This window comes from Ambystoma mexicanum, chromosome 8, assembly GCF_040938575.1.
Source record: "Ambystoma mexicanum isolate Mex_15411 chromosome 8, UKY_AmexF1_1, whole genome shotgun sequence".
NCBI classification, from domain to species: Eukaryota; Metazoa; Chordata; class Amphibia; order Caudata; family Ambystomatidae; genus Ambystoma; species Ambystoma mexicanum.
Genome location: NC_090929.1, coordinates 623,416,606 through 623,443,591, shown reverse-complemented (window position 1 = coordinate 623,443,591; position 26,986 = coordinate 623,416,606). Strand labels below are relative to the sequence as shown.

Here is a 26,986-nt window from a genome sequence, read left to right as displayed (position 1 = left end):
CGAGGCCAAATGGGAAGAGAGGGGAGTCTGTGATGCTCCGACAAAAGGTGTGTTGGTTTAAGGTTAAGCGTGAGGATTTGTAAAAGCACGAACTTGAACGTAATGTCTTAACGAATTCTAACCTTGTCTTTATCTTTCTCTCTTGCAGGCACCGTCTTCCGATGGATTGCTCGTAGTGTCACGATGTCGGCCTGGAGCGCTGCTTTCCGGAGGTCTGGAGATGGATGATGAATGCCAGAGTCAACGATTATGTTTGCCGAAAACAGATTCCAAGGTAAGTGCTGCGGCTGGTAGCTGGAAACAAGGTAAGATGCGCTCAGGCTGCTAGCTGGAAACAAAGTAAGATGCGCTTAGGTGGCGGTGAGCGTTACGCTGCCATCAGCAGAATTACGCGAAGCGCTTGCATGCAGACTGGGCGGGCTTATATAGTCTACCCCTGGCCACGCCCATTAGTTTTGGCTCACCTGCCCCACCCTGCCACTCCTAAAGGATGCTGCACGTGCAGTCCAACCCTCTCAATAAGCCACGCCCGAACAAATGCATGTGGCGGCACCTGCAGGGAAAATGAGTACCTTGCACCAAATTAGTGTGCCAGTGCGCACTTATTCATGAGCCTGGTGCCAAAGGCGCCAGGACTGAGTCCAGCTAGGCCCTCTATGCTGTATTGTCCCCCAGGGCTGCTACGTGGAGGTCTAAGCACACGTGTCCCCAAGGGACAATAAAAGGTTGTTACCCCTTGCTTTCATCCCCTGATGGTGCGGGGTCTGTGGTTCCGGGCCAATGGCCATGACACAGTTCCCTCTCAAGTTTCTATCATGGAAGACTGCATTCCTTGTGGTGCTGCGGACACACCCCTCCTTCATACCAAAGGTTCAGTCGGAATTCCACCTCAACAAGCCTTTGATGTTTCCTGTGTTCTTCCCGAACCCTTCGTCGCCAGCTGAAAGGACTTTGCACTTGCTGGATGTGGCTCGTGCTCTGAAGTTCTATGTGGCACGCACAAAGAGTTTCGGGAAGATGTCTCAACTATTCGTGTACTTTGGTCCTGTGAATCATGGGAAGGCCTTTTCCTTGACGTTCTTCTCCAGGTGGCTCTCTGGCTGTGTCACGCACTGCCACCTGTTGTCAAACCGACCGCTGCCCATTCCACCAGAGCAATCGCTGCGACAACAGCGTTCCTGTCTGGTTTCCCCCTCTGGACATCTGCAGGGCTGCTACGTGGAGGTCTACGCACACGTTTGCATGATTCTTCTGCGTCAACGGGCCTTCCAGGGAGGAGTCGAGGGTCGGTCACGCAGTGCTACGCAACCTGTTCGCTTGAAGATGAGCCTGTTCCAGAGATCAGAGTATTGCTTCTGAGCCTTGCCACCTCCCGTGGTTGTGTAATGTTGTACTGTTATGTATTCTTTATTCATGAGCATGGGAATCCATGCCAGACCCCATGCTGGAGAAGGAACAAGTTACTTACCTATAACTATTGTTATCCATCATGGGTCTGGCATGAATTCCCATGTGAACCCTTCTTCCTCTCCCTCTACAGCTCTTCTTGGTCATACTGCCACTTTACGTGCTGCCAGATCTTAAGATGGCTGCCAGAGGAGGGGCTTGGGGGCAGTAGGATAGAGTTCAGTGATTGGTTAGATGAGATCGTTTTTTTGTTTGTTTTTTTAATCTTTATTTTCAGTTAACATATTAATACACAATATACCATATTATACAAACTATAAGACATAATAACCAAAAATCAACAATCATGAAACTATGTACACCCCCATTCCCACACCTAAACAAATCCCATCAACCAAAAAGTGAAAGGAATTTACCCCATATTCTGTCAAACAAACCCCTCTTCCCCTCCTTCCAGTACAGTACTCTTTCCAGTTCTGCCAAGTCCTTCATTTCACTGAACCATGACTCAATATTCAATGTCAACGTAGTTTTCCAATTTCGCAAGATCAACTTCTTTCCCATCATCGTCCCCCTGAACAACCACTTCTTCCGAGATTGTGTTAAATCATCTGGATATTCATGACTTCCCAAAATCACCATACTGAAATCCAGGTTTGGCAGTCCTTCAATCATCTTGTCACACACTTGACCAACCTCATTCCAAAACAGTCTCACAGACCTACAATCGCACAACAAATGTTCCAACGTACCCACTTCGTGCACACATCTCCAACAATCTGAACTTCCCAACATCCCTCTTCTACAAATTTTTTCTGGTGACCAATAAATCCTGTTAAGGATTTTAATTTGTCTCGATCTCTCCGCAAGACTCAAAGTACAAAGCTTAATATTCTCCAATATGGGGTCTGGCACGGATTCACATGCTCATGAATATTCCCCGTCGTCAGGCTGGGAATGCTCGGTAAAGAAAAAATCAGTATCGGTTTCGTTTCTGATCTGTCTTTCTTAGTAGTAACCAATCGCTGATCTCTGGGTCATACTGCCTCGAGCCAATGACTGCCCTCTCCCTAAGCCCCGCCTCTGGCAGCCATCCTCAGATTTTTACTGCACGCTCAAGTGTTGGGAGTCCTCGTGTTTAGCTCTCGAGTTTTTTGCTGCGTTTTCACGCTTTTTTCAGGAGATTTCTCATTTATCGAGCCTCAAGCTCCACCGTTTCTACTTCCGATAACGGGGACCCGTTTCGGAATTCTTCTACGCCCCTCAAGGGTGAAGTTTTCGTCGAGTTTACACTTCCTGGAGGATTCCGGAAGATCTGCGGCCTACCTCAACGGACATGGCCCAGGACAAGGGGAGCTTGACGCCCGGATCCAAGCTGTTCAGGAACTCCCCTGGATGCGGATTATATAACATTTTCAAGGAGGACGAGCATTCGCGATGCCTCTACTGCCTCCATGGCGACAAGACGCACGTGGAGAAGGACTGTGCGTTCTGCAAGAACCTTTCGGAAGGGACCAAACAAGATCGTCGTTCCTGCCTCACCACCTGGCTGGAGAAAGGCACAGCAAGTGGGAAGGCGAAGAAGAGGTCTGAGCGGGTTTAAGTCCTTTGAGGGTGCCCCGGCGACGGGGGCCCAACAGAAGGCCAAGCACCGCAAGTCCACGGGCTCCGGGAGCGCCGAAAGGTCGGGCTCTTCGGTTGCCAAGCAGGGCGCTACTTCCCTGGCACGTTCGACCACGAGCCAGCGCTCCGGTTCGGGGAGGAGGAAGTCCAAGAACCCGGGTAGGCCGCTGGAGCAGACCCGGTCGATCTCGAAGGGGGAGCGAGGCTCTGACCCTCCCCCCAAGGCGAAGGCCCAGGACACAACTAAGGTGGTGAGGGCTTTGATCCACCTGGCTAAGGCCTCTACCGAAGTGGTCGCTGCGACCCTGGCGGAGCCGGCTGAGACTACGCCAATGGAAGCGGCCTCTGGGCCCAGAGTATCCCTGCCACCTCGGAGGGAATCCTCTTTCCAGCCCATCGCTAAAACCCCCGTGAAGCCCCCGGCTGAAAGGGGGGGGCGGTGGCCATTACAGACTCGGAATCCGCCTCCGAGGAGGAACTGGTGGAGACCGAGAAGGGCCTCAACGAAAGGTCCATAGGCCTCATCGAGAGGTTGAGAAACATCAATGAGAGGTTCGAGAAACATCAATGAGAGGTTCGATCCCAGGGGACGGTCCCTGCTGACGTGCTCGAAGATAGCGACGACGAACAGGGCCCAATGGAGCGGCCATCCCGTCCGTCGCAGCCATTGCCAGAGCCCCAGTATAGCTTGGCGGCCATTTTGTTGGCAATCCAATCCTTATGTACCGAGATAAGGACGAGACTACCACGCACCCCGACGGAGGAGCCAGAACCAGGCCCGTCAGGAAGCCCTCCAAACAAGCGGAGGAGAGTCCACCCCGCTCCGCCCTTCGTGCCGGCGAGAACGGTGGACCCCTCATCCCCCTCGCCGGGAGAGGATATGGGGACGGGGACGGACAATGACGGCAGCGATGACACTGCAGAAATCCTGTCTTCATCTAAAGTGGGCGTCCCCAGCCGACGAGGTTGGCTCTTTCCACGCCATGATAAGCAGGGCATCTGAGCTCTTCCAGCTCTGCCCTGAAGAACAGAAAAAGGAGGGGTTTCTGTACCAATGACGAGAGGCTAAGAGGAAGACGGTCCTCAAGAACCCTGCCACGACACCCGTCAAGAGGGACAGGTACGAGAAGAAGTACCGAGTCCCCGATGCCTCTCCCTTGTGCCTCAGGGACCAGCCCGCGCCGGACTCGGTCGTCTCGGCAGTGTCTAAGAAGAAGGCAGCGGGCACGGCGGCTTCAACTTCCACTTCCCCGCCGGACAGCGAGGGCAAGAAGTTGGACTCTATGGGACGACGAGTCATCTCGTCGGCAGCGACGATGATTAAGACGGCCAATGCCTTAGCGATCGTGGCCCGCTGCGACAGGGAGCTCTGGTTCGAAATAGCTCCCCTGCTAGATTTCCTGCCTGATGACAAAAGGGCGGAGGCCCTAGAAATTCTGCAGGAGGACGAGGTGGCGTCGGATCACACCATAATGGTGGCGACGGACATAATTTCGCCAACTGGGCAACGGAGTTTGCCTCCGACGACGGGGATGGCACTAGGCGACAGACTTTCGCCAGGACGTCCAGACCAGGGTGTTGGATATGCCGTTCGACGGCAACAACTTCCTGGTAAGGCGGTGGACGAGTCTCTACAGGCCATCAAGACCGACTCGGAGACGGCCCGGGCCTTAGGGGTGCTTCAACAGCGACTGCCCTTTCGGAGCTCCGGAGGCAGAGAGGGTGCCTCCAAAGGTTCCAGCGGTGGCTCTAACACTTACCGCCTGCGGCCCGCTCCTCTTCCCAGGAGGCCTTCAGAGGTCGCGGCAAGCAAGGGGGATCCCGCCGTCGGAGTCAAGGCCGCCTCCAAGCAAGAATGACCCGGCCGTGTTGTCGGGCCCCCACCGAAGCACCCCGGTGGGAGGCCGGCTGACAAAGTTTGTCAGCATGTGGGAGTCCATCTCCACCAAACTTTGGGTGCTGGACACCCTGGCCAACGGGCACTCGCTGGAATTCCAAAAGAAGTGCACTCGCATTCCTCCCATGGCCAGGAAGGAAAATCACGTCCCTCAACTGCTGTTGGAGGTAAGGGCAATGCTCAAAGGTGCCATCGAGCTCGTCCCCAGAAGGCTCCGGGGCTCCGGAGTGTACTCAAGGTACTTCCTCGTCAGGAAGAAGACGGGCGGTTGGCGCCCCATCCTGGACCTGTGTCGCTTAAAAAAAGTACATCAAGGCGCAGAAATTCAAGATGGTAACCCTCCAGCACGTGCTGGGACAGCTGGAGGAAGGCGACTTCCTGTCGTCTCTGGACCTGGAGGATGCTTACTTCCACATCCCTATTCTAAAAAGGCACAGGAAGTTCCTCAGGTTCGTGGTTCAGGGACGCCACTACCAATTCAGAGCCCTACCGTTCGGATTAAAGTCGGCACCCAGGGTTTTCACCAAGTGCCTGGCACCAGTGGCGGCACGGCTGCGCCTGCAGGGGATACACGTTTACCCCTTCCTGAACGACTGGCTAATCTGGGCAAAGACAAGGGAACTCACCGTCGAACACATGGCGAGGACCTTCCGGTTGCTCACGGAGCTGGGGTTCGCCATCAACTACCCCAAATCCCACCTAGTGCCATCGCAGATAGCACTGTTTCTGGGAGCGAAGCTCGATGCAGTTGGGCAATTGGCCTCCCCTTCAGAGGAGAGGACCAAGACCATCCTGGGCAAGGTGCGGCGCCTGCTAGCCACGGACGTGGCCAGGGTGAGGTCCATCAAGTCCCTCCTCGGGATGATGTCCTCATCTATCTATCTTGTACCCCTTTGCAGACTTCGGATGCGTCCGCTACAGGAGTTCGACGCCCGCTGGCTTCAGGCGAGGGGCTGTTTCGAGGACAGGATCCCTCTCAAAGAGGAGTTCCGTCCGGCGATCTTATGGTGGGGCATCCATGCTCACCTCACGACAGGCACGGAATTCCAAATCCCGCTGTTTCAGGAGACGGTGACGACGGACGCCTCTCTGGAGGGTTGGGGGGCCCACACCGGAGACCTCCACGCAAGAGGCCTTTGGCTCCCGGAGGAGAGGTCTCTACATCAACATTCTGGAGCTCCGAGCAGTGTTCTGGGCTCTCAAGTCTTTCCTTCCGTCCCTCAAGGGCAAAGTGGTGAGGATCTTCACCGACAACACCACCACGATGTTCTGTGTACGGAAGCAAGGAGGCACCAGATCCCCAGCCCTATCCAAGGAGGCCCAGGATCTGTGGCACTGGGCTGTCGCCCAGGGGATATTTCTGGTTCCCTTCCATCTGGCAGGAATAAAAAACACCATCGCCGGCTCACTCAGCAGGGAGCTGCGCTCGTGCCACGAGTGGGAACTGCGCCAGGGTCAAGTGGATCGACTCTTCCAACGATGGGGCAATCCCCAGATCGACCTGTTCGCGACAGCGACGAACTCCAAGTGCCAGAGGTTCGCCAGCAGGTTCCCACAGCCGAGGAGCATGGGCGATGCTTTCTCGTTCCCTTGGGACGGCCTGTTTCTATACGCGTTGCCTCCATTGCCGTTGCTGCTCTGCCTCATCAACCAGCTCAAGAGGTCCAGGTGCAGGATGATCCTCGTCGCACCGGCGTGGCCGAGGCAGATCTGGTTCCCGGACCTTCTGGACTTGTCAATGTCCCCGCCAGTCAGGCTGCCGGCAGACGCAGATCTTCTCTCCAGAGAAGGAGGCGCCATTCTCCATCATGACCCACAGTCGCTGAACTTGCAGGCCTGGCTCCTGCAGCACTAGAGTTTGGAGGGTACGATATCCCGGTTGATTGCAGAGAGGTTCTTGCAAAGGCCAGGGCGTCGTCAACTCTCAAGTGTTATGTCATAAATGGAAGAGGTTCTCTGTCTGGTGCCGTGCACAAAAGATTAACCCTCTGCGGATTACGGCCCCTCAAGTGCTGCCGTACCTACTGTCGCTGGCCAAAGCTGGACTGGCTCACGCCTCCATAAAAAAACATCTGGCTGCCATCTCCCGATATACCAGGACTACGGGACGGGTGTCCTTGTGGTCTCATTGCCTGGTAAAGGAATTCATGAAGGGACTATTCCGATCATTCCCGCCGGTGAAGGCTCCTGCCCCGGCGTGGGAGCTTAATGTAGTGCTGACCAGGCTCATGGGAGCCCCATTCGAGCCTATGCATTCGGCGCCTTTGAAGTTCCCGTCAGGGAAGACTGCGTTCCTCGTGGCCATCACCTCTGCACGACGACTGGGAGAGATTCAGGCCCTATCTTGCAAGCCTCCATACTTGACTTTTCATGACATGAGGTTGGTGCTGAGGACGCACCCCTCCTTCATGCCCAAGGCGCCGTCTGACTTCCACCTCAACGAGCCCTTGGTGTTACCAGTTTTCTTCCCGTCGCCTTCGACGCCGGCCGAGAGGACTTTGCACTCGCTGGATGTAGCTAGAGTGCTGAAGGTCTATGTGGACCGCACAAAGGGCCTCATTACACGGTAGGCGGTGAGCCATGGCGCTATTGGCGCCATGGCTCATGCCGGTAAAATACCGGCACCGCCTTGGTGGAAAGGGGATTTACTGCCCCATTCCAAGGTTGGAGGGGCGGTAAACACCCCTTCCACCATTGCCCTTCCCCATTCCCATTTCTGCCCCATGGTGCTCTATGGGAATGGGGAAGGTGCTAATTACGGCACCGCAATTTTGTGGTGCCGTAATTAGCTGCGAGGTCCCTTTGCGGGTTGGATTTTAACACCTGCAAAAAGCAGGTGTTAAATCCCCCAACCCGCAAAGGGACCTCGTAGTAAGGCGATAAGGATTTACCGGTATTTTACCGGTAAATCCTTACCGCCATCCGTGTAATGAGGCCCAAAGAGTTTTCGGAAGACGTCACAACTGTTTGTGAACTTTGGGTCTGCGAATCAAGGGAAGGCTCTCTCGAAGACTTCCATTTCCAGATGGCTCTCCGGCTGCATCATGCATGGTCACCGGTTGGCAAACCGACCGCTGCCCGGCCGTCCGAGAGCCCATTCGACCAGAGCGATCGCTGCTACTACGGCGTTCCTGTCTGGTGTGCCTCTGCTGGACATCTGCAGGGCTGCTATGTGGAGGTCGACGCACACCTTCACAAGATTCTACTGGGTCGATCGGGACTCCAGGGAGGAGTTCAGGGTCGGCCAAGCAGTGCTGCGCAACCTGTTCGCTTAAGGTGAGCCTGGTGAGGAGGTAAGAGATGCTTAATGTTGTTGTTGTATTGCTTAATGTTGAGCCTGTTGCCACCTCCCGTGGTTGTGCATGTGTATACTGCTATGTATTCTTTTATTCATGAGCATGTGAATCCATGCCAGACCCCATGCTGGAGAAGGAACAAGTTACTTACCTGTAACTGTTGCTCTCCAGTATGGGTCTGCCATGGATTCACATGCGAACCCTCCCGCCTACCCCTCTGCGGCTCTTCTCTTGGTCATACTGCCACTTGACGTGCTACCAAATCTGAGGATGGCTGCCAGAGGGGGGGCTTAGGGAGAGGGCAGTCATTGGCTGGGGGCAGTTTGACCCAGAGATCAGTGATTGGTTACTACTAAGAAAGACCGATCAGAAACTAAACTGATACTGATTTTTTCTTTACCGAGGATTCCCAGCCTGACGACGGGGAATATTCATGAGCATGTGAATCCATGCCAGACCCATGCTGGAGAACAACAGTTACAGGTAAGTAACTTGTTCCTTCATACACATTCGATGCCACAAATCTGCTGATATCCAAACCAATTTGTCTACTCCATTCCGCCCTCAGTACTTCATTACCTCTGTAATGTGACACAATCGCCATGTAAACTCTGCTGGTCAATCCAACCCCCATTCCGACCACATCCCTCGCAAACAGAAATACAGTTTGTAAGTGAAAGTGAAACCGTTTTTTTCTTTTACTGAGGATTCCCGGCCTGACAGCGAATATTCACAAGCATGTGAATCCATGCTGGAAGACAATAGTTACAAGTAAATAACTTGTTCCTTTCTGCCCAACTAGACCCCTTCAGCATGGTGGATCCAGCACCTCCTGATGGCCTCCGGCGTGCTCACTGTGCAGCACGCTCGCCTCAAGATGCGCTGCCTCCAGCTGCACCTGACTGCCAACTGGTCTGTCGGACAGGATTCCAATACCCCCGTTCCTCCTGCATGATCTTCGCTGGTGGTTGGCGAATGGCAATGTTTCTGTTGGAGCCCCCTTCACTTGACCAGAGCCTACCCTGGTGGTAATGACTGACTGCTCTTTTGTGTTTGGGGTGTACTCTGGAGGGCTACGCGATTATTGGCGCATGGTCCAGGGCGAAAGCCCGCCTGCATATCAATTTGCTTGAGCTCAGGGCAGTGGGCCTGGCCCACAAGGCATTTCTGTCCCTCATCAGTGACAGGTCTGTTCTGGTTATGACAGACCATTCTACCTCAATGTTTTACCTGAAGAAACGGACTGTCATCAGAATTTCTCACTCCAACCCCCTTTTCTGCATGTCGGTGGTAGTGATACAGGAATGGGCCCAGACGGAGGACCTGGTTCCTGACCAGCTAAGGCTACAGCATGCTCATTTTTCTGATGACGACTGCAGCATCAGTCAGCAGGCCACGATGCCCTCTACTCGGTCCCAGAATAAGAGCAAATGGACTAGATTCTGCCATTGGGCTCTTGACAGGGGTCTGGATAGTTTCACCTGTCCTCTGGAAGACAACTGGCTTTTTCAGCGCACCTGGCTTGTTTGGGAGTTGAGGAAGTACTTGCTGTACTTATTTAGCAGACATTGGGGCATACAAGAATTCACCTGGGCATGCTTTTTCGGCGGCCAACCCGGTGGTTAAGGCCCACCTCAAGACGTTGTCGAGGTGTTTTCCCCCAGTGCATAGGCCGCATAAGGTCTGGGACCTCAGTGTGGTCCCTGTTTCTCTGCAGCACAAACCTTTCAAGCTGATGGCCTCTGGGGACATGCTAAAAACAGTTTTGCTGGTTGTTCTCACCTCTGTGCACAGTGTTGGCCAGCTGCAAGCATCGTCTTTGTGCAAGTCCTTCACCACGTTTTGTAACGACCTGGTCATCTTGCGCACCCACCCCAACTTCTTGCCCAATGTGGTCTCTCCATTTCATCTGAATCAAGAGATCTGCCTGCCAGTTTTCTTCCCGAATCTGCAGAGATGGCCCTAAATTCATTGGACCTCAAGAGAGTCCTCAAGTTTTACCTTTCTCTGATGTAATCCTTCGGTCAGTCTGAGGCTTTGTCATGCTTGAGGGCGCTTCCCCCGGCTCTCAGGCTTTCAAGGCTTTCCTTGAAAGCCTGTTGGTTGGTTCAGGCCATTTCAGGGGCTCATACGGCCGTGGGCAAGCTGGTGCCGGAGGGGATTCATGCCCATGCGGTTAGGGCGAAGGCCACGGCAGCCGCGTTTCAAAAACCTGCTTCTTGGGATGTCATCAGCAGGGCAGCTACTTGGGCCAGTCATTCGGCTTTCTGCAAGCACTATTCCTTGTGCACCAGCTTCAAGCGCACTGCTGAGTTTTATCTGGCGGTTCTGCCGTACCTTTTTGCTTCTTCCTAGATATGTGGCAGTCTGTCACGGCTCCACCCTATAGTCTTGTCCAGTAGAATCACCCACAAGGATGGAGGCAAGGGGACGGGACATACGAGTAATTAAAGTTACTTACTTTAGTACTCCTAGTCCATAGTCTCCTTTCCTCGATATGTCCCATCCACCTTCCCCCCCTTTTGTATGCCAGGAGCTAATATGTAATAAATCTAGCCAGGTATCTAAGCGTCCGATGTGTTCAAAGGGGACTGAGGTGAGGCACCCAGGGTGGGGCCCCGGCAGGGCGTTCCACGCAGAGGCCACATGCTGTACTAAATTTAAATGGGAAGCTACATTTTTTACTGCCAATGGTTCTGGTACCTTCCCCACATTGGTGGACACCCACAAGGATGGAGGAAAGGGAACTATGGACTGAGTATTATAGTCACTACAGTGAGTAACTTTAATTTCTCTTGGAGAAGTCCGTTCTGGAGCTACATGTCTTAACCCTCTTTCTTGATAACAGCTGAAGCGGTCTGGAGACAAACCATTGCTGGGTGGAAGTTTATTGGAAGATGCAATATTGTCTGCAATCACTGCCATGAATGAGCCTAAGACGTGCTCCACCACTGCTATAAAGAAGTATGTTTTGGAAAACCACCCCGGTACAAACTCAAGCTTTCAGGGTGAGTCTTCTGAGGCAGCAATAGTTTTATTTAATGTGAGGGATGTTTGCTTGCTTTATTCCTGTGACCTCCGATTTGAAACTGGTCCTTAACATGTTTTGTGTTTTTTTTCTTCTTTGGATTGAATGCTTTGAGGGCTTGTTCAGTATTAACCAGACAGCTGGTCTAGAGAGTCTCCCTCAGATCAGCTGAATAGGAGAAAATTTATATTAGGGCAACCTGCAGTGAAATCTGTTAATAGACATGTACACTCCTGAGTTTTAGAAGTTTGTGATTGCGTAACTCCCTCGGGAAGGTTGGCATATAGTAAACATATGGAAATAAAACACATCACCATTGACTATCTTTTTAAACCCTGAGTGGGGATCTCTGTTGGGTTACAAAGCTGACATCCTGAAGCGTGGACCACCTACATTTGCCTCAGTTTATCAAACGAATGGCGCAATCCTCAGGGGGTACCTGTCTAATATGCTTTCCCCACTCTGGCCCATAGCCATACTCTGGGGAGAGCACAGGGTGAACCTGGGTGAGGAATGCTCCCTTAATCCCTGCTTCAAAAGGCATAGACCCTTTCCCAGTAAAAAAGTCCAGAACATTAAGCATAAATCAACTGGGACGGGTATGCAGGACACAGGCTCCCTGCTTCAATATCGACCTCCACTAGAAGATAGCTAAAGTCTGGCCACTTACTTCGTGCAAAACTGACAGTCCAAAAAATTCCAAACATTACATTTTGCAATAATTGTTCGCACATGGGCATTGGTATGCCCACCTTACTCCAAGTCGTTCTGCATAAAAATATTTGCATTCCAAGTTTCAGTGGTCCTTTGTCGTGACTGGTGCAATCCTCTGTGCTTGAGGCTTCTCCTGCCTCAGTTTCTCCTTTATCAGGTCTTCCTGCTTCTTGCAGACCTTGCTAAGATGCATGTTTGTGTCCCCAACGAGGCCCCGCCTACCCAAGTAGGGTCACCACGCTACAATGTATCTTGCCACGCTCTGATTAATGGGTTTATGCTCTGCTCATTAAAGTGTCCTGTCTGTGCATCAGTTGATGTCCTTTGTTTGGCCACCAGCAGGGCACCACAGCGCTCGTGAGTGCTCGAAAAGACTCTTCCCTCCATTGACTGCAATGGGACACCCTACTTTTTGCTAGTTTTTTTAACCTGTCGCGACTTTTTGAAGGGAAAAAAAGCCTTTTGCTCATTGTTTTTTGGAAACTGGCTAGTCCCCAAAACTCTCAGTACTGAGAAACTTTGTTTCAAATGGATTCCGTCGTCCCACTTATTCCTCATCTTATGATCTTTGTTTCAAGCTTCAGCTGCTTCAGATTTTTCTTTTTTTTTGGCAGAGGGCACTGTGAATAGAGATGGTTCACTCGATGTCCCTTGAGGGCTTCGATCTTGGCTGGCGTCATCGTCGCGTGCATATACCACACGCAGCGCCTGTTGGCTTCAGTTTGTTTTTTCCGCTAATGCGATTGCTTTGAGAATTACGCGCACTTCAGTTTTCTGTGAAAACTGTTTCGAGATGGCCTCATCTTCAACTCGGACTACTCCGAAGACTGGCTTCAAAAATTGCCTAGTTCGCAGTGCTAAAATGGACCTTCAGGATGCTTGCTTTCATGTGCCTATCCATCACAAGCATAGGAAGTACATAAGGTTTGTCGTTAGCGGTTCTTATCGGTTTCAAATTCCACCTGAGCATTTTCACCAATTTGATAGCGGCGGTGGCAGGGAGTTTCAGGACAAGGGGATTCACGTCTACCCCTACCTGGATGATCGGCTGATCAGATCACGTTCACCCAAACAGGCCCATGAACATCTCGTCACTTGCCACTCCCTCCACAGACTGGGCTTCTCCCTCAGTTGCAAGATATCCCATATGATACTGTCTCAGAGATTCCAGTTAATTGGAGCGGTCCTGGATGCATCCTTGGGAAAAGCCTTGCCACCCGAGGTGAAGGCAGAACACATTTTGCAGATGGCCACCAAGTTTGAGTGCCCAGCGTGTTCCGGCCTTTGACTTTTTGAGGTTGCTCAGCCCCATGGCATCCTGCATGTTTCTGGTGCCAGAGGCTCGCCTGACAATGAGATCCCTTCAGTCTGCCCTCAGAACTCCATGGTCCCAATTCTCAGGCAGGATGTCAGACCTTCAGGTTCCGAGCAGAGTCCCACAAGATCTTCTGTGGTGGGCATGCAAGGACAACATTCTGATAGAAGCTTTTTGGCAGCCATGGCCAGAAATGACAGTAGTGACGGACGCCTCACTCATAGGGGGTGGGGGAGCCTACGCCAAGGTTCTGACAGTCAGCGGTCGTTGGTCTCCATCAGAGTCCAAACTAAACATCAACCTTTTGGAGATGAGGGCAATCGGACTAGCGCTAAAGCCATTTCTGCCCTCTGTACAGGGAAAGGATGTCCTGATAATGACGGACAACATAGTGGCCATGTACTACCTCAACAGGAGAGGTGGTGTAGGGTCACTACCACTGTGCAGAGAGGCAAGGCAGCTGTTAGGGAGAATTCTCTGTTAAGGCTAATTTCCCAAACCTAGTGAGTCCCCCAGAAGCTTTGCTGGATTTTTGGGGTTTATTTTTTTCTCCTGCTAAGAGTGAGACTCTTTTTCTCCCACTCTTAGACATGATTTGAGATATCCTCCGACTTTGTAATGTGTTTTATGGGCTATGGGGTCTTTTACTCCATAGGGTTTCATGTGGTTTTTGGTAAGTGTTACACAGCACCCTCAGTGCAGTAACACAGGGGTGTCACAGTGACCCCCAAACATAGACTCCATACCCTGGGACTGACTACCATCTCCCAGGGCATGTAAAGTCACCATTGACTTTACTAGTCTTAAATTGGGAACATAACCAGTACAAAACATCATATTGTGGAAGTGCTGGTAGGGGTAATTAGATTGCCCCTGGGTCTGTTTTTCGAGGGGGCACTGTACAGTCCCCCCTCGTTGCGTTTCTGGCTGGTGGCAGTGGTTACCACGCGAAATATTCCACTGGAATATTTTCTATGGGATTTTCCCATTCATTTTAAATGCACCACTATTTATTCCCCGGTTGGGTCTTTTTGCCAGTACTCGGTTTTAAAATGGCGTTTGTGTTCACCTCTGTAACTCCAACCCAAGTCGAGCCCTTTGTTCCACTTTTTGGCAGGCTTCTACACAGAAGCCTCCAAAAGTGGTGCCACTCTGTCTGGGTCTACAGGATGTGTGGGAGGGGGGGTTTAGGCACCCTGGATTGAGTTGCCTCTGCAACTCAAGTCGCACTCTTGTATGATTGGCCCAGTGGTGAGCCGCCCGGCTCACCACTTAGCATGTTTGAGTGACAGCTAGGACTGATGAATGGGGGTTTTCTGCATAAAAGCAGGGCTTTGGGGACTGGAACTTCAGACGTCGCCACAGGACCTAAAGAATCCAAGGAGGGAGAAGCTGAGCCGGCTTGCAACGACGACACCACCGGTGGAGCCCTACTGAACCGTCTCACCACTTTTCCCGACGACAGAGAAGATCTTCATCCGAAGAGTCTTCTTCCTTTGACTGGTGGGGATAACCAGTTTGCCCGTCTTTTCGTCTTCCCGGATCATCTCGTGGCCGCCTTGCCTGTGCCAAGCACCCCGGCAACCGGGATACTACGATTTACCACTACCGCGAATAAAAGGGTAGTTACTTTTAATCAGAGAACTCCACGGCTGGTTTCTTCCCTTGCCGTGCAACGACCTTCAGCTTTCCTCCACGTCGAGCTCTTCTCTTCCTCTGGACGACGCCGCGACTTGCATCCGCTGCCAGGAACAACTGCCCCTGCTGGAGGATCCTCTCCCTTTAAAAGTACTGTGTCCGCCTAGCCTCCCTTGCAGCTGTCTGTACAAGGTGTCTATTAAATCCTTGACTTACTACCTGGGCTGACCCTAGGCTGGCTAACTGATCTTTTCTGAGCTGAACTAATTCCTTTTTGAACTCCCTGCAAGGCTTTTTCGAGCCTCTTAAATTGTGTGATCTTGGGCGCATTGGTGCTCTGCTCTCTCTAAGAGGGAGCCTGGCCTCTGAACTTTTTGTTCACAAGTAGACTTTGACTTTCCTGCCTTGCTGGGTGCTTCTAAAGTATTAGTGTTGTGTGCTTTTCTATTTTCTGCCTTTTCCCTCCCTTCTTTGATAACTTATTGGAGTGCCATCTTCAGTTAAGCGCTCACCTCTGTCTGAAAATAAGTGGTGTTAACTAAGACTTGTCTGATAAGGAATAAGGGATGTATATATATTAATAGTGACTGTTTTTTTAACTTGTTTACAATAATAGTGCTGGAGTGTTTCTATAAGTGTGTCTTTAAATAATTTTATACTTTGATACCAAAGCTCTGGTCAGTGTTTGCTTGTGCTACTGTATTTTGTTACCTATCTTGTATACTCTATATACTGTCTCTCTCTTCTTGAGAGAAGTCTGGCTGCTCAGCCACAGCTACCAGGTAAATCTGGGTGGTACAGACTGCTAATTGGGTTTACTGCCAACACCTGTAGTCTTAAGCCTTTTGCAGTGGTCCCTAAGGGAACTGCACAGGTTTCTGCCTAACAGCAGCTCTGGTTCTGGGCAGTACAAGAAGGAATCTCTCTCTCTGCAGTTCATCTAGCCAGCGAGCAGAACATGGCGGCGGATTCTCTGAGCAGGCAGAGCAGTCTTCCACAAATGGAACCTAGCTCAGGAAGTCCTTCAAAAGATCTTCACCATTTGGGGAATCCATCAAGTGGATCTGTTTTGTGACCAGTGTCAACCAGAAGTACAAACTGTTCTGCTCCAGGGAATTTCCACCAAGGGGAGCTTTAGGAGACTCGTTCATAGTGGGCTGGGAATTTCCACTCCTTTATTTGTTTCCTCCAGTCCCTGTCATTCCTCACGTGATCGGGAGGTTGAGAAAGTTCAGGAATCCGGATTGGGCCAGGAGGTCCTGGTACCTGGACCTTCTGAACATTGTCAGGTGTTTTGACCCACGTTTGAATCATTATGCTACAACATTTGGTGCTGTGGGCTTAGGAAATTCAAGATGGCCGAAAAGCCAACATTTGCGCCAGAATCCAGGAAAACCGCGCAGTTTGGCGCACACCAAAATGGTCACCTAACCTGCCACCCACCAGTGCGAGCGTGATGGGCCAGAAGCGCCATGAGTGAAACGTGGTGCCAAAGGAAAAACAGCAGTGCCGGTTAGCTCAAAAAGCGCTTTGAAATCACCTTTTGTTTCTCTGTAATGCAAGCTCAAAATGCCTATTCCAAACATTGCAAGATTTTCAAAAATCTCACTGAACACCAGCAGACATTTGGCAGAATGTAGTCTTGTGGGCATACAAAATCTGAAAAGATGAAGAGCCTAAAATAATGTTGATAACAAAACTGGCTGATCTGTGGATGTCAGCAGCTCAAGTGAAATTGGACTTAAAGCCACTAAAATCGAAATGTTTAAAATAAATGAGTGATTTACTTTGGAGTGTCACATAGGTTGCAACTGTTTAAATGTCATGGTTTTGAACTTCGAATCAGCGTTCTAGCTGCATGTGCCAAAATTATAAGTTTGATTTGCATGAAAAAAACTCGAACAAAAGTGACATTTGGCTGAAGCCTGGCTTGAAGAGATTGAATTCTGCCCAGCAACTGCATTCACAGGCCTGGCTGCCTTCTGCTGTTCCCACCAAAAGGAGATTACACCTCTCTGATTGAATTAGGGGTGGGGTACCTGGGGCTGCAGGAAACAGAACAATGAGCTTTCCTTGGCTCAGGCAAATGTTAAATTAGGGGGGTCGTAAACGGCTTCCTCTTGGAAGAAACTGGGAGTAGCAGTGCTTCTGGGAGCCACCTGAGCTGGAGGCGTGGACAGACAGAAATCCCCCCATGTGCTTTAGAACCTAAACCACACCATCTGGGCCAGAGCATAATTTTAAAAAGATGGATAATTCATAGTACAAAATTGTCAAAATTATATAATATCATTTATTCTTGTGATTTTTCTATTCACATTTTAAGAGGTGTTAGGACTCTGTGGTATGTTCTGGGGGTAGTAGCGGAAAATAAGGTATTACTCCAGATGTCTGTGTTAAAAATCTGACACTTTATCATCTGATGGCCATATTCCTTGCGCATGTTTGTGTAAATTCTGGAAAAGTTTAGAGGTTGTGTTAAGACAAGGATCGGATAGTTTGGTGCTGCAGAAAATGTTAACTGGACATATAATAGAAAAGTTGTACATAGATAAATATGTATTTGGATCAAAAATAGATTTGTGTGCAAATTGACAAGGGGAGGATCCTCTGACCCATAAAGCTCTTATCACGATGACACTTCATTTCTTCCCCAATCGGAGGACGGTAGTTTCTCTCACCTATCGGGATCCTCTGAGGGTTGGGCATAGAAAGTCAGCCTTCCCACCCACTTTCCAAAGAGCCACTAAAACCCAGGAAGGGACATTCACTTTTCCATTTCAAACTGATTTCTTGCAAAGGATTTTGCCGGACCAGACCATATCCAGAAGACTTCAGATCCAGAACTTAGACTCCATAACTTTAAGCAGAGGGGCCTGAACCACCAGCTGAATCCTTTTTCAGCAGGCCTCAAAATCTTTTGCAACCTCAACAGCCGGGCTCAGCTGTTTGATTCTGGCTAGAACCCTGTGGCAGAACCCAGAAAGCTGTACTGTATCCAGACCAGACCGCTGTGCAGTGCTAAGAACTTTTACCAGAACCAGAGATCCAGACCAGCAGAGCAGAGCTGACCCAGATCGCTGTGAGCGGAACCGGTACCAGAGACCGTCCATGGCGTGAGGACCGCAGCTAAACCTGTTGACCAGATCCGTGACCGAGGCCCATTCCTTCCAAGACTCGGAGTGAGTATCCTGAAAACTGTGCCAGAACCAATCTTAGTCTAAAATAATCTGATTCAAACCATTTTTAACCTGTCCAGAACTGCATCATAGAAATCGTGTCCATTCTCTGACTTTAAACCTGTGAAAGTGTCATTTGCTATTCTGAATCACTTTATTTCTGAAAGTCTACCTCCACAAAATTGCATTTTCATTTTAAAAACTAAGATCCTGAGCTTTCCAACGAACCCAGAACCGACTTTCTACTAATAGTTTTTCTGTAATCGCGCTCGACACACTCGGAAAAAGTGCAGCGAATTGCAACTAGCTCATTTCACCACCTCTCAAAAATCGCTGTCTTTTGCTTTGCATTGCTGAAATCCGTTTTCAACCTAATAATCCCTCATGAATCACTGATAGTGTTGACCTGAACTAATTCAAAGTAGCTGCCACCTACCCTGAATCGCCTATAGGGAATTGAAATCATTTTTAGCGTATTTTCACTTCTTTGCAAATCACATTTAAAGTATTTTTGCCTGTGTTTTAAAATCATCCCTGTGCTCTAAGCGTGCTAGGGGGGAACTGAATTGGTATTGCATTTGATGGTATTCCTGAAAATTGTGTGCTCTCCTTCCATCTCTTTATACTGCATAGAGGGGGAGTGAATTGCCACAGGGGGAAAAGTGATTAGATTCTCTCTTGTTGAAACCATATCAGTTTATTTCTGTGCTGCATTCTTTCCATCATTGTTTTTCCCTTGAAACCATAAAAGTATTCTCCGCTACCTTATCCTTTCTATCCCAACTCCTAAGTGATTACAAAAGTGTGCTAGTGTAATATTATCCATTGTTGATCACTGTCATCTTCATAAGTGTGTTATCAAATATTAATTTATTTATAAAAGTGTGATATATATATATATATCTTGTTTAATTTTCCAATAAATTTGTAAATTCCAAAACAAACCTACTTCTTGGCTCGGTGAGGTCAGGGAGATTCAAAGAGAGGGGCGTTATATAAGGGTTTATCATCCAGATTATAACTTATCATAAGAATATATAAATAAGGGCTTCCCTTGGGCATCCCAGACCAGGTATTGACTTAGTTGGAGTGTGGAATTGAAGTCCCTTAACATGTTCATCTGCCCTCCAGTACGTCTTCCACAAAGAGAGGATCTTCTCTCGCAAGAGGAAGGTCTGGTTCTCCATCCAGAGGCCAAAACACTTGGCCTTCACGCATGGCTTCTGAGAGGCTGAGATACAAGGATTGGGAACTCCCTGATGACGTAATGGAGATGTTGCTTTCAGCCAGAAGGCCAGCAACCAAGTTCCTTTACCAGTGCCGTTGGAATAAATTCAGCAACTGGTGCAGGGATAAGAATGTGGATCCATTCCAATGTGGCACACCTGCGGTTCTTTCGTTACTATTGCATTTAGCCAATCTGGGGCTCCATAAACCATAAAGGGATTCCAGTGAGTGGTTTCCATTTTTAACCGCTACTCATAAGAGTATTCCTATTTTAAAATACCCTTCATTGTACAATTTCTAAAGGGATTTACTAATGTATACCCTTCAGTGACATTTAATCTACCTTTTTGGGACCAAAACCTTATATTAAATTTCTTGACATGTATCCCATTAGAGCCTTTACATTCGTGTCCTTTAAGGCTCCTAACATTGAAAACCGTAATACTTATCGCAATAACATCAGCCCGCAGGTTAAGTGAGTTGCAGGCTCTTTCATGCAAGCCTCCTCATACTACTTTCTATAAAGATAAGTCATCCTCTGGGTAAAACTATCTTTTCTACCGAAGGTCGTCTACGACTTCCATTTGCCGCAAAAGATATCCTCCTCCTCATTCAGGTAAAGAAGAGGAGAGATTACATAGATTAGACCAGAAAAGGGCTCTAAACTTTTACATTTCATGAATGGCTAAATTCTGACAGGCTGATGAACTTTTTATTGGATATACTGGCCCCAAATTGTGCCTTGTAGTCACCAAACAAACCATATCTAGGTGGATTATACTGGCCATTGGCAAATGTTATAGACTTGCAGGTAAGGACCCGCTGGAAGCCCTAAGGGCTCATTCCATAAGTGGCATGGCAACCTCTGCGGCTCTTCAAAGGGCTGTCCCAATAAACGACATGTGTTCAGCGGCCACTTGGTTGGCCATTCATACATTTGTCAAACACTACCTGGGATCTTCCTCCAGTCAAGGAGGACTTTTTCCTCCAGTCACGGAAGACATTAGGTCCATGATTTGATTGTTACTCCCACCTCCAAATTGTTACTGCTTTGGTAGTCGATCACCAGATGAGGACTACATGGGATGACACAATCCATGCGAAGAACAAGTTCCTTACCCCTGGTAACGTTATTCGATTGGATGTTCCTTCCACGTATTGGGCCGCCTTGGCCCAGACCACGCGCATGCTCAAGAACCGACAAGTGAGGTGGAGGGAGCTCATCAGAAGATCGCCTCCAGATGACCTCAAAGCCTTTGAAGCAGAAGACCAGGCCCAAGGTAGTTACCTTGTTCTCCGGCACACCCTGCAAGGGTGACTCCTTCCCAAGGAAGCACCCAAGCTGGAGGGACCAGACCGGTTTTAAGACAAGCAATAACAGTTAGGCTGCCCCAGCTACTGCCCGAGGGGTTGTAAGATCCTAGCGGTGCTACCGCTGAGAGGTTGCAATGCTCTATTGCCGGGTCCCAACCCGACGAGCTATGCCCTAACAGCGGACCCATGTCTGAGGGTGCGCCTGCACGCAGCACTACGGGCACCACTGCCGTGGGCACTCCACCTACCAGGCCTCGTCCCGAGGTGCAGAGTAGGCCACAACCACCGCCGATCAGCGTACTGGTGGAAGCTGGTCCCAGCTCAGCAGGTTCCATAACGCAGGCATGTGGCACGGAGCAAATCAAAATGACCACCGGCCCCGAAAAAATGGTAGCTCACCCAACGCCTTTTATCTTTTGTCAACGAGAATTCTCAGAAATGTACTTATACCCTTGGGACCCCCAGCTCTTTTGCTAGGACTGTTAATTTCTAACCTGGAGAGAGTGAGGACCTTTTTCCCACTCATGTATTTTTCTGTGATTTGGGCTGTTTCTTTTTGACTTTGGAGTCTGACAAACTCCATAGGCATCTTTGCAGTGCGACACAAAGCACCTTCAGTGCAGTGACACAGGGAAGTCTTAGATTTCCCCAAGGTTTAAATACCTTGTCTTGGTCAAACTACTGTTTCCAAGAGCCGTGTAATGAAATTGACTTTACTTAAATGTTGTAACTTTCTAGACCTAGCACACACTATCTTACAATAGGGTGCTAGAAGGGTTACTTAGTATCCCCTTTGTCTAGTTTCTCATATAACAATTGTATGTTAAACTTTCTACAATTAATGGCTGGTGTCAGTGGTTTACTTTTTACTACCTTTGTCTGTTTCTACTGCGGGCTACGTTTCCAGCTGCAGTAAAAATGGACCCGGTCTTGTTTTTTTGCCATTTCTTGCTGGAAAGGTCCTTCTTGAGATTTACTCTGCACGCCAAACCAGGTTTGGTGCCTTTGTTAGTTTGGTCTTTGGCAGAATTCACAAGTGAAGGCCGCCTCAGGCTCCAGTATGCCTGGCAGGGGCAGGAAGTGAGGGTGGTGCCCGAAACTCCCTGTGCTTAAACCCCTTGGTTACAGGAATGCACCCAAAGGCGGTTGGCCGGCTGGCTGTGCGGCAAAGACAGCCACACTGCTGTGTGATTGACAGCTAGGCTGGAATGAATGGGAGAAACCTGCATAAAATGCAAGGATTTTTGGCTTGGAAGGTAGAGTCGACCACTGGGCGAAGGAATCCGAAGAAGTTGGAAGAGACTCCTGCTGCAACTCCTGGTCTGTTGGTTTGCCCGGTGAAGCCCTGCTGCTGTGCTGAAGCTCCGAATTGGTTTTGTCTAGAGAAGCCCTGCAAGGACAACTTCTCCCCTTGAGTTGGTGGGATCTATCGACTCCAAAGTGAACTCATTTGAACATGCTCTCAAAGCTGGCTGTACTTCTGCTGCTGCTGGAACCGAAGTGCCAGGGAGAGGAACACCAAATCAAGTGGATTTTAAGTCTGTCCCGTGCGCCAGGAAGATCTTCCGGACTTCCCTGAAGCAGGACTGACCAAGCCTGAGCTATTTCTGGACCCCAGAGGGGAGGAAAGTCAGAAGTGTGATCTGAGAACCGCAGTGGTGCTATTTGCTGTCAGTCGCAAGGAGCTGAAACACTGACGTGCCACTGAATTGAAGTTTGGCCATTGCAGCCACTGACCTTCCCATTGCAGTGCAGGAGTCCCCAGACGTCCTCCCTCTTTTCTTTATTGGCATTTGCAAATACAAGGTAAATTGACATGTTGAGTAGTGCATTTCCTGAAGACAGTAAGTTAAAATAATACGGAGGACTACAAACAAAAGAATAACTGAACTAAACTAGAAACAACCAATTACGTTAGCATATTGACAAAGTGCACAATGCAATTATTCCTACGACCTGGCAACGAGAGTAGGGGAGCAGTCCATAAACGTCAGGACTGCACAAGGGGATAGCTGGACTGATAGTGCAGCACAATATAAGATTTGTTTTAACTTGTGGGAGTTCAAGGTGGTTTATCAGAACGGTGGAGAGCAGTGTTTACCAGGGACTTTCATGCATCGAAAAGGAGCCCTACCTCCTCTGCCTCTTGTCCCCACGACTGAGGCACAAGATCTGCACAGAAGTACAGGAACAGAAGCCAGTTGGAACCATGTCTTCTAAACTAAGGTACTGTAACGTTTAAAAACTTTACTGATGTGGTGTAGCCTTACTTCTCAGTTGAGACTTGTCTTGGTTAATCTTGCAGAGTTGCTTGCATCTTTGCCCCGCACAATCCTCCCAGCTTGTGGCCCTTCAAATGAATCTTATTTCTACAAACCTTTCTAAAAACATTGTGCAAGACTTTTATTTACGTGCCAAGAAGATATTCAGCTCCCCTAGACGTTGTTCAACTAACATTGGCTGTCTTGGCTCCCTGAGAAACTCTTCTACCACTGACTTTGTGCTTTTCCGTTTCCCCCAGCAAAGGGTTAATTTATTTTGCATTGGAGGGTTTTAAAAGCACTTACCAGTTCATGAAGTATTTGTTAACCTTTGTCCTATTACCCTATCTAACCCTTTTCACCCAAACTCTGTATTGCTCTAGATGTACCAGTGATAAGTCAATGTCCACAGTGCCCTAGCTATTTAAGTCACCTGAGGGTGTAGGAAGTGACTGTGTGCCATCCCCAATGGGTATCATCTGATTTAGAGGAACTAAGAGTGTGTGTTGAAGTGTATTATAATTGTTACTTCTGATGCTTGTTAATCTCCTTAGAATCACATGCTGTTCATATAGTCCGACATCCAGTGGTCACCGCAGAGTATACCATCTTGTCTTTCAAGAATCGAAAGGGGACGTCGGCATGGGTGCCTGTAACGCTATCCCTATTGTGGCATGTAGTGTACCCAAAATCCCTCACGCTTCGAAGTCCCTCAGATTTCTTTTTTCCACCCAGCATACTGGTCGCCTTAAGCGGAGCTCGTTCAGAGACATTGCGAATTGTCCCATCGACCTTTCGTCGAATAAATTATAATATTTGAAATCACCCTAACCGACCTTCCTTCGACAGCTGTTCCGGATCTCCGCTGAAACCTCCAACGGACCTTCGACGGACGGTGATCCAGTCGGCGCTGCCGACCACGTGGCTGGACCTTCCAGCCGGCCTACACAGTAGGTGTGGACATTTTTGTACTATCTGAGAATGCCTTTTCCTTTCCTCCCTCTTTCCTCTTTGGTCTTCGTCACTTTCCCTATCCTCCGCTATGGAGAGGGCTCAGTTTAGGTTTTGCCCCATTTGCGAGGGCAAATTTCCTTGGAGAGATAAGCATCGACTGTTTAACCATTGCTTGCCCCTCGATCACAACGAAGAAGGTTGTACGGCTTGCAAGCTCATCCGTCCTAAAACATTGAAGGAGCGCGGTGGGCGGTCTAAGGGATGTCGAAGGCCGAGTCATCTCCCGCTGCTGCGACAGCCGAGTACGGCGAGGGCAATAGTGATGAGCACACCTCCAACCAGGAGGTTGTTGACCTTTCGACGAAGTGCTCCCGCTCCGTGCCGTCTGTCGCCGGCCCTGCCAGGTACGGCTATGTGGAATATGCACTCCGGCAACAAAGATGAACATTTGCAAATCACTAGGCACCCAATCCCCGGGCAGTCTTCGATGAAGTCAAGGAACACCACAGCGCCAACAGGCACCACAGAGGTTCCGGCCGTACCCACCGACCGTCAAGATCGGCAGTCCTCCCCACAGCCGCATATGCGCTTAGCGACCGGGCACTTGAAAACAAAGGGCGCTACTCCTAATATTCAAAGTTTTGCCGAGACGCATCGTAAGAAGGCGTCTGCCGACGACATTGCCCCGGCTCCGCCGAAGAAGGCGTCAGCCAGAGACGAGCCCCCGGCTCCGCTGAAAACTACACAACTGCAGGCCGAGGCTACGCTTCTCCTGTCTGCGGATGACGTTGCGGAAAGCATTGCAAGGATTGTTTCGACAGACGCTCATAGGCTGCAGTCAAAGGATTCGCGGAGGCCTACGGACAAGGCCAAGGATCCGTCGAAATCCAACGATGGCCTATGGGGAATACCGGAACCCTCCGCCAAGCCTAAGGAGAAGCACAGGGACACGCCACCTCCATCGCCTTCCACCGGAAGGCGAAGAAGGTATTTCTTCGGTGTTGAGACAAAAATCTCGACATTTGGCTGCAGAGGATAGTTTACAGAAGCCATTTCCACCTCTCGACCCCTCTGGGTCTTCTGTTTGGACTAGGGAAAAATTTGAGAATTGTATGAAGAGGCTTGACAGGTTCGTTACCTTCTCAGAGCAATCCGCCCCCAAAATACCACGGGAAGAAAGCCTTTTAGACCCTGTGGCTAAATTTTCAAGACTCTTTGACCCCTCTCGGGAGGAGGGTGTGTACACTTACGACCTCACTGAGGAGGAAGTTCCTGCAGACACTCAGGATGAAGATAATTCCATCGATCCTGAGGATATGCATGACCCCATAGAGGGGTGTGGGGAAAACCTGGATATGGGTGTCCATCAGCCGTGGCAGTCTCCAAACCCTTCACCAGATCCTGATGCCCTGTGTTTGGATTACCCCCAGACTAATCCCACTAGACAGCCCTCTACAGTGGACGATCAAATGACGTTTAACGCCATGTTGCGCAAAGCAGCAGAACATTTCAAAAACGCCACTGATGAAGCTGTTCCTGAAGCTGACTTTGTGGGGGGATATTCTTCGAGAGAAGCCACCGGCCAGCCAGGCTATTCCTCTCCTTGATTAGCGTCTGGCTCCCTCGTTAGCAACACCTGCACTCACAAGAGTAGTTAATCCGAGGATAGAAAAGCTTTTTTGACCTTCTGATCCCCCTTATATCAGAGGTCACTCCACCCCAGATTCTCTGGTGGTGACCACTACAAGGAAAAGGGCAGGGGTTCCCCTTGTCAACCTGCGTGGCACCCCCTGACAAAGAGTGTGAAAGGCTCTATGCCCTAGGAAAGAGGGTCACGGCCACAGCAGTTTTCTACACGCATCATTAACAATACCACCTTGTTAGCCAGCTACGCGGATGCTCAGTGGGCCTTTTTCTTTCCAAGTTTCTCAGGCTCCTCCGGCTCTGAGGAGCCTGAGAAACTCGGAAAGAAAAACTGCAGTGTTTTCCAACACCACCGCGTTGTTTCTGCCTGAATCTGCTTTACGATTTGGGGCTCTCGGGCTCCTCGGAGCCCGAGAGCCCCAAATAGTAAAGCAGATTCAGGCAGAAACAACGCAGCATTGCGGAAAACAACCGCGTTGTTTCTGCCTGAATCTGCTTTCCCATTTGGGGCTCTCGGGCTCCCCACGGGGAGCCCGAGAGCCCCAAATGGGAAATCAGCTGCAGGTAGAAACACTACGCGGCATGTAAACATAACCGCGTGTGTTTCTGCCTGCTGGGGCTTTCACTTTGGGTCTCCGGTGCTCCCCTGGGAGCACCGGAGACCGAAAGTGATAGCCACAGCAGGCAGAAACACACGCGGTTGTGTTGGAAAACGCTGCGGTTTTTCTTTCCAAGTTTCTCAGGGCTCCTCCAGCCCGGAAAACTTAGGGAAAAAAACGCAGCTAGTGCTTATTTTTTTTAAAAAAAATAAATAGCACTTACCGAGATTCAGCTGCAGCTTTCCTGCTCTGGTCTCCGGTCCCCGTCCTCCGCCTACAGCACTAATGAAGGGAAAGCCATCCAGCGGTAGCCTTTGTTTACTACAGCTAGCTGGCTTTTCCTTCATTAGTGCCGCAAAAGCAAAAGCCAGCACAGGAGGGCCTCCATTTCACAAAATGGATGCGCCCATGTGCTTGCTTTTGCGAATTTTGAGCTTGAATAGCTCAGAATTTTACATAGGAAGTTTTAAAACGGAGAATGCTAGTCTTTTTTTTATGTTGCCTATCTATTTTTTAAATACATTTTTTTACTAGACCATCCCTTTAAAGATCTCGCTTACAAGACTGCCTTTTTAATAGCTATTACTTCCATTAGGAGAGTAAGTGAACTACAAGCACTCTCAGTTTTAGATCCCTTTGTAACAGTTCAGAGATGAGGTGGTTCTGTGCACTCCCCGTAGGTTTGCGCCTAAATTCATTTCAAAGTTCCATGTCAACCAATCCATAAAAATACCAACGTTCTTTCAAAACCCTTCAAACATGGGAGAAAGAAGCCTGGACACACTTGATGTACGCAGAGCAGTCCTGTTTTACATGGAACGAACTCGACCACTAAGAAAGACCAATCAGTTTTTCGTTTCAGTGGCAGCAGGTAGAGGAGACCCGGACTC

At 49.6% G+C, this 26,986-nt stretch overlaps 1 protein-coding gene across 2 annotated transcripts in view; it reads left to right on the top strand.

Annotated features, from left to right (window-relative positions):
- HP1BP3 (heterochromatin protein 1 binding protein 3) overlaps positions 1-26,986 on the top strand; it is a 901,708-nt gene that overhangs the window by 674,178 nt on the left and 200,544 nt on the right. For both annotated transcript variants that reach the window (XM_069610338.1, XM_069610339.1), the window contains exon 9: positions 11,072-11,231. In XM_069610338.1, coding sequence (XP_069466439.1) covers positions 11,072-11,231 — 160 coding nt within the window. The remainder of the gene's footprint in view (positions 1-11,071; positions 11,232-26,986) is intronic.